The sequence below is a fragment of the Mus pahari genome, chromosome 2, assembly GCF_900095145.1.
Source record: "Mus pahari chromosome 2, PAHARI_EIJ_v1.1, whole genome shotgun sequence".
NCBI lineage: Eukaryota > Metazoa > Chordata > Mammalia > Rodentia > Muridae > Mus > Mus pahari.
The window spans coordinates 105,742,049-105,760,985 of NC_034591.1; the positions used below are offsets into that span (position 1 = coordinate 105,742,049).

At 49.9% G+C, this 18,937-nt stretch overlaps 1 protein-coding gene across 2 annotated transcripts in view; it reads left to right on the forward strand.

Moving 5' to 3' along the window:
- The window catches only part of Mgll (monoglyceride lipase), a 105,070-nt gene that overhangs the window by 27,545 nt on the left and 58,588 nt on the right, over positions 1 to 18,937 (forward strand). For both annotated transcript variants that reach the window (XM_021189138.1, XM_021189133.2), the window contains exon 3: positions 11,611 to 11,717. In XM_021189138.1, the coding sequence (XP_021044797.1) occupies positions 11,611 to 11,717 (107 nt within the window). The remainder of the gene's footprint in view (positions 1 to 11,610; positions 11,718 to 18,937) is intronic.

An 18,937-nucleotide genomic window follows, 5' to 3' on the forward strand; every position in this document is an offset into this window, starting at 1 on the left:
TATATATATATATATATATATATATATATATATATTTAATGTGTATGAGTGTTTGCCTGCATGCGTGTATATATGGGTACTACAAGTTTGCAGTGCCTGCAGAGGCTAGAAGATGGTGTCAGATCCTCTAGAGCCGGAGTTAAAGCTGATTGTTAGCTACCATGTGGACCAAACCAGTCTTCTACAAGAGCAGCAAGTGCTCCTAACCACTGAACTGCCTCTCCAGCCCCTAAAACTCCCATCTTTTTGCCTTGGGTTTTTGCCCCTATGCTAATTCCAAAGATGGGAGAAAAAAAAGACCATGAACCCAAATCATTGAGGCCAAATTAATTAAAGCAAGCCATTAGCTAAGCAAGTTTTTTTGTTTTGTTTTGTTTTGTTTTGTTTTTTTAGTTGTAAGCACTGGCTGCCTCCCCCTAAAGCAGGATGTAAGAGGTCAGCCTTGGACATGAGGAAGACAAGGCTTTTATAGCTCAGGGAGGCTTCCAAATGGGGACCTGCCAGGCAAAAAGGTGGGGTTACAGGAGTAGTTGGTCATTATAAGGTCCTTGTAACAAAAACAAGTGGTTATAATAACCTTTTGAAACAAAGGATGCAAGATGGTTTTAACAACTTTTTCCAACAGAGACACTGTTGCCATTTCCTAGGAACAGGAATTAGAAAACCATTTGTAGTTAAGGTTACAAGAGGGGCATAGCCCAATCCTGGAGAAACAGATCTAAGAGCAAACAGGAATGAGTCTCCTTTGCCTTTACTAGAAGATGAGTTTAAGCCTAGGATGGAGGCAGGCTGGTCCATCACCCACTCCCAACCTTTCAGCACAGGAAGCAGGCTGTGTGCAGAATAATCCAGGTTGACCCTGGGACAGCTAAACGAGCACTTGGGAAATGGAAGGGACTGGTTCAAGTGGACAAGCTAAAATAGGACCTAGGAGACACAGTGCTCTTGGTTATTGTAAGGATTTCCTTTGCTTGCAGAAAGCCAGGCTGAAGGCTGTGCCTGGGTCTTCTCCAGGAGGAGGGCTCAGCAGGGATCAGGATGATTGTCTCCAAGATCCCAGTGGGGAGCCGCCCTGAAACGGGTGCTCCCCCAAGGAAGCAGGGATCAGACTGCTGTGGGTGGGGAGATGCGGTTTTCAGACTCCGCAGCCAATGGTGGCGGGAATGAGTGTAACCCAGCATGCCTCCAATGCCCCGGGGACTGTGTGGCTTGGTGCTCTCTGCTGCCCCTCTTGCAGGCATACCAATTGACTGCAGGCCTCCTAGGGCTGGCTCTGGAGAGCTGGGGGTTGGGGGGGGGGGCATCAGCCTTGCAGAGCCTGCAGGCTCAGTAGGCTAGATTAGGCAGGCAAGCTGTGGTGGAGGAGTGAGTTAAGTGTTCAATGAGAGATGCTGGCAGCACGCTAGGTCACGTGGTGGTAAAAATGCACGGAGCTGCTGGGCACTTCAGGCTGCTGGATGCTAGATTTGCCTTTGCTCGTTCATATGGAAGCGTGTCCTTGCAGTGGCTTGTAATTTTCTAGCTGAATGACTTCAGAGTGGGCCCCCTTTGGAATGTAATTACCCTTGTGCTGGAAGCTCTACTGAAGTCCATACTCAGAGGAATGGACAATGTCAGACATTGTGACGGTCACCACAGGGCTCATCACCTGCAGCCTGCAGTTGGTTTGAATGTAGTAGGGTGGCATTCTTATGTCCTGAAGGCGGGGGAATTGGAAGGGACTAGTCTAAAACTGCCCTGCTGCCAGTCATGTAGGAGGTGAGTCTGGTTCACTGGACACCACAAGACCCTGACTTCAACAGCCCAAACCCATTAGTTCCATGCAGGCTTTTAGCAAAGATCCTAGCAAAATACAAAAGACCCAGCTGTGGACTCGTGTGCTAGAGGCTGCATGCGTGTTCTGAGCAGTGATAACTCAGTCCTAGGGGGAAACTTGTGAATTGGAACCACTTAAAAGTGGCATTTTCAAAGGCGGGGACCAGTGCAGGGATACAGCATGCGGCTGTCTAGAGCACCGGGCTGAAAAAAAAAAAAAAAAGGCTCCTAGGCCGTCTGGGTTTGGTAGGAAAGGGAGCTGTGGTTGCCTAGTGATGTCTGCTCTGAGTTGAAGAGTCTATGGATGATTAGTGATGTCTGCTCTGAGTCCAAGAGGCTGTGGTTAGTGTGGTGTGCGCCCTTGGCTCAAGTATCGCATCCCAGTAATCCATTTGTTAGGCCTCCCAGGCTCCTGATGCTGCTAGGGTCTTTCTCCAGTGTTTCTCCTTTGTGCCTCTCCAGGCGGCAACTCAGGAAATAAATAATGCCATGCTGTTTCCACAGGAAAATGTCCATGGGAAGATGTGAAGGAATTGAAAGCAGGAGCCCAAAATGAGACATACAACATGCTTACAATTAATTACATGGTGATTTCTACTTATAACTATGTAATTGAATCATAAAAGATTATAAACAAATTTAAATTTATATATATGGCAAGGAAGAAACTGGAAGGAGGCAGATCTTGGTGTTCACAGTGGGTAGATTTTCTTTTCTTTATGCTTGCTTCTGTTTTTCTGCAATGACCCACATTCCTTTTTCAAGCATACATAAATTAAGTGTGAGTGGGTGTGTGCATTTTTAAAAATGTTACATATTTGGGTTTTTTTTTTACTTCATAAATTCACAGGAAACATTAATTACTCCTCCTGACATAAATTTGAAATAGCTGCTAAGGGCCGCTCCAGACTCCTGGCTTATCTGGGGCTGAGAGATCCAGAGAGCAGCCTTTGCCATCCCCCACTCAAGTTGTAAGGCCTTAGTCTGAGAGCGGGAGCAAAAAGTAAGAGCTCATGGCAGATCCAAGGCACCTGCTTGCTATGGTTGAGTAAATGTTCGCCAAAGAAAGATGGGCTTCCTCAGCCTTCCTCAGCCCCCTGCGATGGGAACTGCTGGAGATGTCAGTGAGAGCTCTTGGGAGCGGAGGGCATGCCTTTCCAGGGAGGGAGTGGGACCCCAGCTCTTCCTTTTCCTCTTTTGTTCCATGGCCGCCACGAGGCAGACGCCCTTGTTCCATTTTGCCTCCTGCCCACAATGTGTTATCACTAGTTGAAAGCAGTGGGGTCCGCAGCCTACAAACCCTCCAAAATGGTGAGCCAGAGTGTTATAAGTTGATTGCCTCAGGCATTAGTTGCAGTTGCAGGAGGCTTACTCCACAAAGGGCTGAAGGCTTGCGGAATGTTTGCTTATGAAATAATATAATTTAGAAACTTCCTAGTAACTTTCAACCCAGTGCAAACGACTTGACTCCTGTGTAATAGAAACAAGCTGTTACAGAGCAGTGAGAGAGAGTACCAGGCACCTGCAAGGCTCCGTGATTCCTTGATCTCTTTCCTGTATCCATAGCAGAACTCACCAAAGCCTAGATATTTTATAGTAGAAGGAGGGATTTTTTGTTTTTTTGTTTTGTTTTGTTTTGGTTTGTTTTGTTTTTTTGCAACAGAGTTGCAGGGACCCAGGAGTAGAGTACTAACATCTCCTTGGCACTGTGGACTATACCTCCTCTGGAATTTTAGGGAGCTGAACTTCATTGAAAGCATATTCAAGTACATGGAACTGGCCACTTTCCTAGTGGGGAAATGACCCATGCCCATGGAGGCCTTACCCCAGTAGCTGGTGTATACCTAAGCTATTGAGCATGTTGTTCTTTTAAAAATAGAACTATATTTGTTATAATACACACAGACACACACCTGGATTTCTAGTGTTTCAATAATTGTGGCTTATTAAGACCCAAGCCACCTGCATTTTCTAATCACTCCCTTGGTGCCACCATGCCTAGTCCGGTTGCCCTGTGCCTCCTCAGAGTGTAGATGGAGGCTTAGATAGCACTAAAGACACCTGGGCAGCGAATCAGGTGGAGGTCACTTGTCACATTGCCTTGCGTCTTAGCTGGGAAGCCACCACAGCTAGCATTGTAGAGACCCCCTGTCTCACACCACAGCCCACATGAGTGTTTAAAGCCAGACTGACAGGTATAGACTTCTCTGGAAAGAGATCTTACTGCACAGAAGGGGATTCAGGGAATGGCCTCCGGGCCTTGATGCAAAGGCAGAGGACCCACATGCTTCCTTACTCTTGACAAAAACAAACCTGTCAGAGCATAACAAACTTCTCTAAAAGGTGAGGAAGGCGAGTTGGTGAGTGTCCTGTTCCCTGGCCCTGAGAGGGGTTACAGTGACGTCCAGGAGCTCATTCCTCAGAGGAGCACCCCTCGAGGCACCCGGCTCCGTCGGTCAGAACACCTCTTGCTGCGTGTAGAAATAATCGAGAGACATCCAGGAGCCTCCAGGATCAACACAGAGCCAGATACCAGAGGCCATGTGGAATCACAGGGAGATAGAATCTGCAGATCACCTCGGAGGCTGCCGCTTCTTCTAGACCCTTTAATACAGTTCCTCGTGCTGTGGTGACCCCCAACCGTAACATTTTGTTGTTACTTCAAAATTGCATTTTTGCTACTGTTATAACTCATAATGCAAATACCTGGTATGCAGGATATCTGATGTGTGACCTCTAAAGGGTTGGAACCCCACATGCTGAGAAGCATTGTTCTAGAGTACTGAACAAGGGGGAAAGAGGGCAGAAGAGGAGGCGGGCATTCTCCAGCACTCCAGCACCATGGATAGACTCTTCTAGAATTTCAGTGATTCCAGGAAGGAGGCTCATGGTAACAGGTCCAGCCCAGAAGGCAGGGAACATGTCAGCCCCCCCCCTTATCTTCTCTTTCTGGGAGCACTTTAGTGTGGACAGTGTGTGCATATCTCGGGGAGAGGAAGGGAGCCCCGTCAGATGCTTGGCCACCTCCCCATCCCCACCCCCACTGACTTGTTGGGCACTTTGGGCAGCTTGCTGGAGGTACACGGAGACATCAGCTGTACTCTCCAAGAAATACGGGGCAGCCGGGAGAGTGGTGGCCTCACACAGCTGCGGCTGGTAAACCCTAAGGTCACTGTCAATGCAGATATAGGTAGAGGGGGACAGTGTGTGGCTGGCAGGATGCTGTCCATTAGCACCATTGTCAGGGTGGTTGTCCATTGTCTTCCTTGATGACCTATATTGACTTCCCAGCCTTGGACTCTACTCAGTCTTCTGTTTCAGTGTCCAGGGATGGTCGAGAATGCACAAGATGGGTGGACAGGAATAGCTGAGGCAACATCCCCGAGGTCGGGCTGCTGCGGGTTTCGAATGCTCTGTTTTGAAAGTGTATGAAGTGGTAGGATGTTCTCAGAAAACTGGCTGTGGTTCTGTCATCATTGCAATCTTGTTTTCTTCTTGGAAAGTGCCTCTGCCTTTTAGTAAGAAATGAAGGTTGGGTTTCAATCAGATGATTCATGTAATTCCTGTCATGTTTGCAAAATCTTGGGCCTCCCTGCCAGCCCGTGAGGCCTCTGTCTTTCTTTGTGTCAGCCCCAATTTCCTCACAGCTCCACACTTGCCTTGAATGCCCTGATGTCTGTGGTTCCACCTGCTCACTCTCTCTGTTCCATTTCTCTATAGAAATGTTTGTCTGTGTGGGAAACGGGGTCATCTGTGGGTGACAGGAGGCACTTTGGGCTGATGCACAGAATGGAATTGGGTGCTTTTCTGCACAATTGAGTAAGTAGTCTCCAGGACTCTAGGGAATGCCCTAGAGAGTTTTGTCCATCCATCCATCCATCCGTCCGTCCGTCCATCCATCTGTCTGTTTGTCTCTCCATCCGTCCATCCCTCTTCCCATCTATATATCTATCATCCATCCATCCTTTTTCCAACTGTCCTTATGTTCATCTGTTCATCCATCCATCTGTGCATCCACCCACACTGCACTTATGGCTAAGAGACTGTGCTCCTGGGTATGGGATACCAAGATGAAATCTGTGGAGTGTAGTCACCCTCCTCAAGGAACAAAGGATCCATTATATATACCATGTTCTGACAAGTGCTGGATGAACCAAATAGAGTCAGAGGTTCTAGGACCCTTGTGGGGAGTGATCAGCTGGCATGAGAAGCCACCGAGGGTTAGAGGTCAGCTCACACCAACTTGGAGGACATAGATAAAGTTGGGGCACTGGAGAACCAATATATCTTGTGTGGTTGGAAGGCAGGGTGGAAAAGTGGGGGGTGAGGTGGGGGTAGGGGCAGGAAGCCAGAAGAGTAAGTGGTTGGTGTGGAGAGGGGCAGAGTTGTAGCCTGACCTGGTCACCCGCTGTGACGTGACCACGGGCATAGTATTGTCTTGTGATTGCTTTATGTGGTGGTCAGAATTGCAAACCTCTCTGGGTTCAAAATCTATTGGCTGTGTGAGCTCAAGGAAGTTGGTTAGCCACTCTGAACTTCTCTCATCCATAGCTCGGACACTAAAACAGTACCACCTCAGGTGAGTTGTTTGTTTGTTTGTTTGTTTGTTTTATTTTTTGAGGGCTCAATGGATTATGTTGTAATAATATTTTTAGACCAGCACCCAGACAGCCAAGAGGCAGCTGTCAGCATGGCTGTTTTACAGCCCCATCACGCTGCTGTGACCGTCATGTTGGTCTTTCCCCCACAGCTCCTTAGTCCGTGGTCACACCTCAGTGAGGTCGGCGTTACTGATCCATGTCGCAGGGGACACGTTTATTTCTGTTTCCTCTAGATTGTGTGGCCCTTGGCAGGTGCGAACCTGTCCTTATCTCCTGGCCTGTCTCTACTGGGAAGCCCTGTCAGAGGGGCCCAGGCCCCCTGGATCCCCAAGGAGGGGACAGGGCTTCAATTTGGATTTCAACCAAACCCAGAAGGGATCCAGCTCAGGACCAGCAAATGTATCGTTTAAATGTTTACAGCCATAAGATCGGGAGGCTGCAGAGCAGGGTGCCAGGGGATGTGCAGGAAGGGATGTGCACACCACCCCTCGATTGGAGGAAGCCCTCAGGGACACTGTGGCTGGTGTCTGAGCTTCCCCAGCCTGAGTGGCTCCCAGGGGGTGGGAACCAGCACTGAGCCCCTCTGACTGCACATCCCTTTTTAGGGATGCTGGTGCCTCTCCAGCTCTGCCCTGATAAGTGAGCAGAGAGCTCCTCCATCCTACTGACTCTCAGCCTTGATATCTTTGAGTACATGTGTGAGCAGGATGGAGCCAAATCTCCCCACCCAGAGCTAGGAGGACACCAGGCCCTGATCCCCAGATAGGCAGGGCAAGTAAAGCGGAACCCACAGAGTCTAAAGTCCTCTGGGGAACAGAAGGGAGAGTCCTGGTCCTCTCAGTCCTGGGCTCTGACTCCCATCTCCCATCATAACCTAAGCTATGGTTAGTGGTCGCTGTTTGTTGCCTGTCCCTCTTCCCAGGGGTCTTGCTTAATCTCCTGGAGCTGGCTGCTGTGGGGGGTGGTAAGAATGTGATAGTCTGTGGTCACTAACCCAGGGGTAGGTGAGGCAGAGGAGACACAGAATAGGCCTAGGATACTCAGAGGGTACTCTTTGGGCACATTTCTGGGCCTGTAGAAAAAAAATCATCACACCCAAAAGCAACTTGGAGAGGAAAGGGTTTACTAAGGAGCACGTATCCTGAATTCCACAGTCCTCGAGGAGAGCCAGGGCAGGAACTCAAATGGGTGGGAACCTGGAGAGAGGAGCTGATGGAGAAGCCATGGAGAAGGGCTGCTTTCTGGCCTACTCCTTGTGGCTTGCTCAGCCTGCTTCCTTATAGAACCCAGGACCACCAGCCCAGGAAGGACATCACCCACAGTGGGCTGGGCCCTTCCACATCACTAAGAAAATGCTCTACTTGGTTGCCTACAGCCTGATCTTACGGAGGCAAGTTCTCAACCCTCAGGTGACTATAGTTTGCATCAAGTTAGCCAAAAACTAGCCATCACAGGGCCCTTATCTCTTTTCTGCTATTAAAAAAAAAATCTGGAATTTAGAAATTAAAAGTGTGGAGATCAAGGTCTGTGGAGGTTCAGGAACATGCTGTGTAGAGCGCTGAACCCGAACCCAGGCTTTCATTCTGCACAGGGGCTGCACATCTGTGGCTCCTTTACCTGCAGTGTCATCTGAGGTGGGTGGCAGTAGGCTCATCTCCACTTCACAGGCAGACAAACTGAGGCTCAGCAAGATTAGACCACCTGAACCTTTAGGAAAGGGCAAGGGGGCAAGTTCAGTGCTGCTGGGGAGGAAGTGCCGTGCCACCAAGTGAGAGCTCACTCATTTCGCAAAGCTTTGAGCCTCCAGCTCCTTTATCTCAGGTTCCAAATGGTTTCCAGGGTGGCCCCTCCTCTCAGGGCTGTGTGCCAGGCAGGCCATCTGCTTCTGGGGCCCGATGCCCCTCCCGCAGCCTCTGCCTTCTCCCTGAATGCCTGGCTCCTGTCTGGCTGCAGCCGTGGGGATGTTCCAAGGAAGAGATCTGTGCAGTCTCTTCTGCAACCTAAATCTTGTTGCTGTGGGTCCTGCCTCGTCTGCACAAACAGCTCTGCTGACGCTCTGCTCCTGCCCTTGGCCGAGGATGTGGGATGCCAGGGGAGGAGGGAAGGCACCGGGCGGCTTCCCTTGGCACCTCTTCAGGGCTTGGCTGCATCAGCTCCCTGACAGGCATCCTCCTGCCTCCTGGCCCCATGATGCCCAGTAGCCCTGAGAGCTTAGCATGGAAGTCATGTCAGGTCACCACCTTGCTTGGTACCGTCTTCTCTTAGAGAAACTTCCCAGCTCCCCCATGTTGCCCATGCTTTGGAAGCCCTCCCCTTCATCATCGCCACCAAGCCATGCCTTCCTCCTGTGCCTGGATTAGGTGTTGCCTGTGCCCTAAATGGGGAGATGGGAGGGAGGGAGGGAGGGGCAGCATTATCAGGTGTGTCTGTGAAGGGGCAGTGCCGTGAAATGGGCAGTTGTCAGGGGTCACAGATGCGGCCATGGGCTGGCTTTGGGGTTTCTGGGAGGCCCTGCTTTAGCCTGCATTCTAAACCTGAGATTGCCATGACAGTGAGATCTGGGCCAGGTACGTGGGAGGAGTCCTCTTGCTGGATGTCAGGTCGCCTACTCCTCCGCTGCCTTGGGCATTGACATCTCAGTCGAGAAGGTGACAGGCAGGGCCTATGTAGCGACAAATGGTGAGGATAAGTATTGGAGGGGCCTCGTGAGTCAGAAAGCTCAGGGTGGGGATGGAGAGGTGAAGGAAGACAGGGAGGCGAGCAGGAGCCTCGGCAGGTGCAGCTGTGCAGGTGGAAGCGCACACTGTAAGAGTGCACTTAAGTGTGTAAGCCAGCTCAAACCTGGCTAGAAGAGGGAACGGTGGGTTGGCTTCTGAACTGAGTGTCCAGGGACATCCATTAGGAGCTGAGCACCAGCCATGGGGAGGGTGTCTGTCCCTAGGAGGTGATCAGACATGAGGCTGCCCCAGCTAAGCATTTGGTAGCATGCTCCGATTGACATATCTGGGAACCAGGAAGGAAGCTAAATAAAGGTCGATAATCAGTAAAGGAGGGGAAGAAGGTCATGATGCTTCTTCTCAAAAGAGCTTTAAGCAGGGCAGCCTGACTTAATTTTGCTTAGACTGACAGACTTGGACTCAGTGAATACTAACGTGCAGGGGTGTGTGTGTGTGTGTGTGTGTGTGTGTGTGTGTGTGTGTGTGTGTGTGTGTGTTGTGCTAACTTGACAGAATGGGGTCCGTGCCAGATCTGAAACCCTAAGCTATGGAATGCTCACTTGCCGTAACAGAGTGAATCTGAGCATGCCCACTGGGTGAGTCTGGGCAGGGGTGGGGTGGGGGGTGGTAGAACTTCTGTGGAGCTGACAGGTGTGGAGAACTCATTGACCTTGCTCCCATTATGGGCAGCCCCACAGTCCGTTTCTTTCCAAGAGGTGACAGCGGCAAGCTCCTGCAGGCTCCATGCCTTTGTGGAGAGAAGCCATAGCTCACCCAGCAGACAAGCTGGGAATACTGTGACTTAGAAGCGGCTGCTCGGAGGAGTCTCAGGGAGCCTCTGGGCAATATCTGGGCAATTGACCAGAGCAGGTGCTTCTCAGCCTTGACTGAGCATGAGCCATGAGGAGCCTCTCCAGCTCCAGACCCGTGGTCTCTGGAGGGGATCCGCACGCCTGTGGTTTTAGATGCTCCTCAGTGATCCTCAGTTAGGGCTGAGGTTAGAAGAGGCTGGGGTGAAAGGAAATTGCGCAGAATGAGTGTCTAAGCCTCTGTCACGAATTGATCAGGGTGTCAAGCTGGGCGTGACAGTGGTACCTGTACTGTTCATTCTGACCCCAAATGACCACCCATGAAGCCGCCCACTGTGGCCCATAGCTGTATTACGGAGACAAAACATTTGCAAAATCTAGCCTATTTTTCTGTTAGTAGCCATGGGCTGAGTCACCACAGAAGCCCATGGTCCCAAAGATAGATACCCCTGAGCCAGCCCTTGGGAAGTAAAATCCTCGTGAAGATGGGGGATGTTGGAGTCCGAGGCACACTCCACAGCAGCTGAGAGAAGTATGAAGACACCTCTCTGCTGATCAGGAATGTCAAGTAGACAGGTATCACTGTGGGTATCTGGCAGCTTGCATACCCGTGGACCACACAGGTTGGGAAAGCAAGTCTCCTGTCTTTAAGAAGGAGCAAGAAACACATATGCTAGAGGTGATTTTGCTTAAAGATTAAAGTACAAAGGAGAGTGAACCAGATCTGCATTGTCAGCAGCCTGCAGAGCTGAGCTGGGAGGGATTATGGAAAGAACACAGCTTTTGAGTGGGTTGGTTGCTTCCCAGCCTGTGTGTAGGGGCTGGCCTGGGGTACAAGGCTGGGGTAGCTCTGAGGTCCGTGCCTTAGAGCTAAGCTCAGATGGCAGAGAAGCCAGGAAGCAAACATGTGGCCAATGCTGCCACACCCTGTGGTGAAGGATGGAGTCTGACCTGGGCACAAGAGCCTGGAAGAGGGTCTGGGTGGGTTTCGTATTGAGTCCTGTGCCCATATGCGAGAGCCTTTTAAGCCAGGCAGTGATACATTCTGACTGCTGTCTTACCTGTTGTGACGCTTAGACACTCAGCATCTCTGAATTCTACTCTCATCTGTAGAAACAACAACACAAACGATAACAATAGAGGATTAAAATCCTTTCATATTCTGTTAGCAGGGGGGACTGACAGGCAGTAAGTGAAATGGTGGCTGCGGCCCTTACCGTGTCAAAATTATGACAGGAACTCCTCACCCAAAGAGGACTCTCACTCCCTGCTATGGGTTTTTTGATTGAACACTGGGTATTTCAGAACCTAAGTGCCCTGCACTGACACCCAGAAACAAGCAGTCCTGGGGAGGGTGGCACCTGCTCGCTGCTAGCTTTCTGCCAGGACCCAGCCTAGGTTGGCTCCCATGACCTCTCAGGCACTGGCTTTTCCGGTGAAGAGGTGAAGTCTGGTGGAATAGCGCTTTGCAGAGAGAAGGCCAGGCCGCGGGCTCCATCCCATCAACCCTGGCTGCATTTTAACTCCAGCCCCCTGACTTACTAACTGGCACTTGGAGCCAGGGGGTTGGCCTCTGACTCACTGCTGGCTTGGTGTGAGCTCCTCAACTGCTCCAGCAGTCTTGTCTGTGGCTTTGGCTTTTCTAACCGCTTCCTTCTTATCCTCCAGGGCCCTCATCTTTGTGTCCCATGGAGCTGGGGAACACTGTGGCCGTTATGATGAGCTGGCTCAGATGTTGAAGGGGCTGGACATGCTGGTATTTGCCCATGACCATGGTGAGTACCTCCAGTTGCCGCCCAGGCTGGCAGAAAGGCCTCGCCTGCCCCTTTTCTTCCTGCCCGATTCTGTTGTCTGGGATAAAGTCTACATGTGGTTATATAAGTAGGACTGTGGGTCTGACCAGCAGTCACTCTCAAACCAGAGTTAGCAGTCAGGCTTACTGGAAACTTGACTGAGAAACCAAAGTTGGGCCTGTTTATCTAGAGCCTGCCTGGGCCAAGGAGTCCTATAGTACAGTTTTAAAATGTGCTCTCTCTCTCTCTCTCTCTCTCTCTCTCTCTCTCTCTCTCTCTCTCTCTCAAGTGGACACAGTTTTCTCCCAGGGGACTTCAGGGGGACTTCAGGTAGATGCAGTAAATCAGGCTGCATTCAGTTTTAATCTCAGTTGAACTAGCACAAATTTATAAAGCGTCTCGAATATGTTTACACATACATGTATGTGCATATACACATGCAAACACAGTACTGTTATAAATTAGGAGGAACAATTTATTTTGGCTCATGGCATCAGACATTTTGGCCCATCATGCTGGAGCAGAACAGAGCAAGCCAAAGCAGCCAGGAGCAGAACAAGCTTGCCCCAAGGGCCTTATCCTCCCTTTCCCTTCTGTCAGGCTCGCAGACTAGGGGATAGCACCGCCCACATTCCAGGGGTGTCTTCTCCACTTACTTCATCCTCTACTGAGGTGCCCTGAGACACACCCAGAGTTGTACTGTAATGCATTCTTAGACACGTCTAAAGCCTGTTGAGTTGACAATGAAGATTAACAATCACAAATGGGTAGGCACATGTAAATAGGTCTGCACAATGCACACCTATGCCCATATGTGTGTGGGAATGTTGATGTGCAAGCACTTATGAGTACACACATACATGCATTCACACACGCACACACATGCATATACGGATTATGCGCATACACATATAACAGATATGCACAGATACCTCCAGGCTAAATATTTTTCTCTTTTTTTCATGTAACAAAAACCTTACCAATGAGACTGGGCTTATTCCACAAGTCAGTATGCAAATTCCAGTTCTTCGTGTACTAGGATTTGAACCCAGAGCCTCAAATACGCTGGGAAAACACTCTATGACTGTTCTATCCTCCAAGCTGGTATGCAACCCTTGAGTTATTTTTGTGGTGTATTTGTAACTGAAATGTCTCCAGATTAGGGTCTCTAAGTCTCTGAAGCTACGTTCCCAGTCACAGCGTGGTCATTTCTGCACAGCCTAGTGTGGTTCTCTGCCATTCTACCCAGATCCCGAAATGCCACTTTGTGTATCTGATATGAGTGTAGATAATTAAGTGATGTTGTCAGAAGGAGGGACAGGGAGCCATGGCAGTGGCTTGAGTCTCCAAGGAGAGAGAGCTGAAGTCACACCAGGGAGATGCTCATGAGAGATGGATAGCCTGCTAGGTGATTTTTGTCCACAAAGACCTGAGAATTGGATTTGCCAGGAGCCCCTTTTAAGCTAGATGTATGCACATGTCTCAGTAATTGAGATTATTAACTAAATTCTTCCCTATTACAGCTGTGATGTTCTCTGCTGCTCTGCAGTCAGCCTTGGTTACAGTTGTGAGTTTTGTTTGGCAGATAATATTCCAGGGTTATCCCCAAGGCTTTTGCTGTGGGGACGCTGTCATTATTAAGCCCAACACTCTACACACTAGAAAATCCTGAGACAGGAATGCTTTGTCCTGTTAGATCCGTCTCCGTTAATATCCGTTGTAGTTGTCGTGGTGTGCTGGCGACCCCTTGAATTGTTGCAGTGAGTGCTCTGAATCTCAGGGACCTGTCTTACAGCTCAGTGTCAGCCAGCTGATCAGATAAACTGATAAGCCAGATGAAGTCAACGGGAGGCTGTGTTTATATTGCCTGGCTGAGGTGCTTAGAAAAACCATTTTTAAAGCATTCTTCTTGTTGTCATTTTAAGAGTCCAGGGAGCAAAGAAGCAGCCCACTTCTTGACGTGGCCACCAAAAATAAATATATCTGAACTTGCAGCAGAGGTCTCTGTGATGCTCTGTCAGGAAGGAATGGCTGTGTTCACCTGTTCTGAGTTCCCAGAACGAAACACTGGGAATACCTCTACATGTGCCAAAGGGAGGAGTCAGAGTCAAAAAACCAACCCAGTTGAGCATGTGTATGTATGCACACGCATGTGCCGTCTCTCTAGACACAGGGGCACAGCCCTCCACCCACCCACACTCATAGTGGGTCCAGATCCCCACTTGATGGCAAGCCCAAGCCTTCCTCTGTGTGGGCCCTGATTATGTCAGATTGGTGATATAACAGAGAAAGAGAGAGAAAGGGCCTAGCTGAGAGCCAGAGGAGCCCCTCCCCTCCAGGAGTCAGGGAAGACCAGCTGCTGTGCTGTCTCCCCAGCTGGGCTGTCCCCCAAGGCTGTGAACAGGGGTGGCACAGCTGGGGGGGGGGGTGAGGGGCTCTTACCCTGGCCTTGCTGCCTTCAGCTGGGTCATCTCAGACCTACAGAGGCCATGGGGAGATAACATGAAGGCAGAGACAAGAAATGTTGCACACAGCAGCTGGACAGACAGCTCACAGAAGCTACAGTGCTGCCTCTCACAGTGCTATTTACAGACGCACCGGTGACTGTAACCCCTGTAACCCCGATGTTGATCCGTGGAACCCTGGAGGTCTCTGCCCAGCCGCCTGCTGGCTTCTCATTAGCTGCATCCCCCCCACCCCCCCACCCCCGAGGCTGTGCTGTGGCTCTCGGTCTGGCCCTGTTTCTCAGGTTGCCTGCAGTCAGATATTTAGCTTTGCTTTCTATTTTATCCTTTGGAGTTTTCCAGAATGGCCTCGTGGGTTTGGATAGGTTACCGGAGGGGAAATCGGGATGCTGTCTATCAGTGAGGGAGGCCTGCCAGCGCCGAAACAGGCATTTTCCCTATGTTATCTCAAATTCCTCTTAAAGACTATGGTTAGTATCCTTGTCTCATAAGTGGGAGATCTAAGGTTAACCCAGGACGCTGTTAGCTTTGTACTGGAGCCATATATGAGTCCACTATTCGAGACAGGAACCCAACCACAGCAGCCTAAGGAAGAGAAGTCTGATTTTGCCCATGCCACACAGGATCAGAATGGCAGGGTGCTGGCGACACCCCAGACTTTGTCCAGATTTGCCCCACAAATGTTACAGACGTTACATATCTGTGGTACTCACCCCTATGGGCCCTGCTTCAGCCACCTGTTCTCCTACAAGGAGCCTTGAGCCGGAAGTCAGGAGGAGGGAAGGGCTGAGCTCAGACCCGGACAGCAGACCTTCCTCAGAGATCCACGGCAGGTCCCAGCTGGATCCCACTGGCCAGAACTGCTTCCTGGGTGGGAGCTAGTGGCAAGGGAAGCAAGGAAATGGAAACAAACAGTGTGGGGCTCCTGAGAGACAGGGAGAGCACAGCCATGGCTGGGGCTCTCTGTGCCACACCATGCTACAGGCATTGTACATTCTGGATGCTCTACAGGGCCGTCTTCCGTGTTATCTGTCCACATGCTTTTCTGTAAGGTCGGAGGCAACAGCTATTACAAACATCAGTAGTACTATGGGTTCAAGCCCCTAACTGCACATTTGCTCTGGGTGGGGTGTTATGCAAAGAGGGGTATGCTGGCACAGCAACGTACAGCAGCCCTTCTCTAAGTGGCACTTGTCATGCTGGGGGTGATGGTTCTTTTAGTTGAGGCAAGCACAGGCCATTTTATTGACCTGTTAATTAGTCCCTCTCTCAACCACAGAACCTCTCAGTCCATCCACATGTAGCCCCGGCACTGGAAGTGCCGCTGGTGTTTGTTGGATGGCAAGAAGAATCTGTAACTCACAGATGAAATGAGACAGAGATGTTTCAGATGTGAGTTGTGGGACTTCCACATTGTGTATCTGTGGGGCGGGACTGGTCACCACCAGGACCCACTGTGGAGTGGGTCTGGTGGCTAAGGGTCAGGGGAGCTTATAAATGATGTGAGTGTATTCCCTGAACGGGGGAGCCATGCACCTGGTGTTTGAGTACCAAGGCAATGGCTGGTGTCTCTGAGCTACACTGGCATCCCCACATCCTGCGGAGCTAGCAGGGTGGCAGAGTCATACCACATGAGTGGGATCTTACTGGAAACGGAAGGTGTCCTGGTTACGGTTGCTATCACTATGATGGAACACCATAACCAAAAACAAGTTGGCGAGGAAAGAATTTAATTGGCTTATACTTTCACACCATACTCCATCACTAAAGGAGGTCAGGTCAGGGACTCAAGCAGGACGGAAACTGGAGGCAGGAGCTGATGCACAGGCCATGGAGGAGTGCTGCTTACTGGCTTATTCTCCACAGCTTGCTCATCCTTTCTTCTAGAACCCAGGGCTACCAGCTCACAGGTGGCACCACCCACAATAGCCTGGGCCCTCCCACTTCAGTCACTAATTAAGAAAAGGCTTTCCTACACCCTGATCTTACAGAGGCACTTTCTCAACTGCGGCGTCCTCCTCTCAGATGACTCTAGCCTGTGTCAGGTTGACATAAAGTTAGCCAGCACTGGAGAACGCTGACCACTGAAACCCTGGGGAGAGCCTGATGCCGGCCTCCCTGAGCCTCAGGTCCTGCTGGCTTTGGTCTTTGGTGCAGTCCAGACACTGCACTTCCCTTCCTTTCCTTTCCTTTCCTTTCCTTTCCTTTCCTTTCCTTTCCTTTCCTTTCCTTTCCTTTCCTTTCCTTTCCTTTCCTTTCCTTTCCTTTCCTTTCCNTTCCTTTCCTTTCCTTTCCTTTCCTTTCCTTTCCTTTCCTTTCCTTTCCTTTCCTTTCCTTTCCTTTCCTTTCCTTTCCTTTCCTTTCCTTTCCCTCTTTCTTTCTTTCTTTCTTTCTTTCTTTCTTTCTTTCTTTCTTTCTTTCTTTCTTTCTTTCTCTTTCTTTCTTTCTTCCTTTCTTTTTTTGTGTGTGTTGTTCTGGTTGTTTGTTTGTTTGTTTGTTTTCGAGACAGGATTTCTCTGTGTAGCCCTGGCTGTCCGGGAACTCACTCTGTAGACCAGGCTGGCCTGGAATTCACAGAGATCCACCTCTCTCTACCTCCCAAGTGCGGGGATAAAAGGCGTAAACCACCAGCAGCCAGCTCAGACACTGCAAATCTTAGCCCGGGTGAGTCTGTGGCAGTCCAGGTTGAGAGCCAGGGCAGGGGAGACAACAGAGCCTCTCTGATCCATAGTGTGGTGCATCTTCTGATATAAAGCTCTGAGCTCGGAAGCCAGGCTTCCGAGGAGGAGGAGGGGTCCAGGACAAGACCCAACAAGAAGTGGTAGAGGCAGGCAGAAGTTGTGGGGCGCCAGCCACATCCTGCTCAGGTTGATACCAGAAGGCAGTTTCCTGTAAGTTTCTAAACATAGCATAAGAAAGCTACCGTGGGTGTGCATGCACTCAGTGGGTCTGCAGCTGCTCCCTTGACTCACTGGAAACCCCTTGGCCCTCCACACAGGCATCCTGGCCAGCCAGACTGTACCGAGTGGGTGAGGAGGGCCTATGGAGGCCTCCTGCCATAGAGAGCAGACAGGAGTCTACCGCCCATGGCACCTTAGGAATGTGGCCATTAAGTCTCACTCCCAAAGCATTTTGCCTTTCCCAGCAAGCGTCCTTCTGTCTTTCTGACACGCTTGTTAAAAATACATTGTCACTAAGGTGTCACTCAACATCAGAGCACCTGCTTGCCACGTGTGAGGCTCTAGGTTCCCTTCTAGCTCCACTGGAAAAGAGAGAAAGGAGAAGGAGGGGGAAGTGAGGGGAGGGACAGAGGGGAGAGAATAGAAAGAAGAAAGGGACTGAGGAAAGAAACTTGAGAGTTTGTTGGGCCCAGCTTTCTATTTACAAAATATAAAGCAAGCATCCTTGTCAAATTAACAATGAATTAATTATCTGCAAATATTTGAGGGAAAGTGCTAAAGGAAGATTTTTTTAAAAAACCAAAAAATCCCAAGCCTTCAGCTAGGGTGTGAGAAGAGGAAGTTTAGAGGGAATGGCCGTGGGTGTTGCCGATGTGATTCTACAGAGGGGTGGGCCCCACTAGGGCCCCATATGAACCTAAAGAGTCCTGAGGAAATTCAGGGGCAAGCCCACAGGTAATCTGTGGGAGTTTCCACACGGGAGTCAGAGCTGATTCAGGGTCCAGTGTGATGTACTCTGTTAACAGAGTAGATGGCTGCCAGCTGCAAGGCACGCGTGCCTGTCAGAAATGCTTCAAAATGTGTTGGCATCATTTCTCGCCTTAGTAAATACAAGTGTGAAAATAAGAGAGGAGTTTGCTTGTCGATGCTTCGGAGTCCCCAGCTGACTTGGGTGACAGGGAACCCGATGAGCTTTAGTGAGCCTGAGCCTGCAGCCCTGGCTTCTTACCCTTCTCCCCCCACCCCCTTCATGTCAGTCTGCATAATCCAGTCGCACATATTCAGACCTTCAAGTTTTTTCAGTCAATCGCTGATGGGAATTTGTATCAAAATGCAGTTACTTGTCTCCTCTGTGGCTAAGATGAAATCCTGCCAGCCTGAGATGGCACATCCATAAGATGAGGGCAACAATAAGAAAAAAAAAATGGAATTGAGGCTATCTCTGAAACCTGAAGGAGTACTAGCACCCCCAGATTCTCCCATTCAGCTGGCCTATCAGGGTCTGAGCACATGCGTGACAGTGGACACAGGCTACCGTGATGCCAAGGCTGCTGACCCTGGATCCACTGTGGAAACCGTGAACTCACACAAGGACGCCATGTGTCTGTGAGACTCAGCACACATCAGAGGAAGCTGGCTGAGGGAGGCAGGGGCAGGAGTTTGGGGCAGGATTTCAAGGGATGCCTTACCATGCAGGTGAGGCCAGTATCAACAACTGTGGGTTAGGAGGGTCTAAGCAGGGATCGCAGGCCTTCATTCCATGGTAACTTACTGCATATCTGACTACCTATTAGCACCGTCTGGGGATTAGAGACAATTACTGGAACATGCTAAGCCTCAGTTTCCTTGTCAGAGAATACAAATGTGAAATGTCTTTGTTTTGAATTAGAGTACTGGCTAAATTGTCACATGCTATTGTTTTTGTTTCTCTATATGTAGTATCACCTGGCCTTGAATGCACAATCCTCCTGCCTCAGCATCCTGGGTGTTAGGGTGGCAGCCTATGTCTCTGATTTTTTTTTTTTTTTTTTTTTTTTTTTTTTTTTTTTTTTTCGAG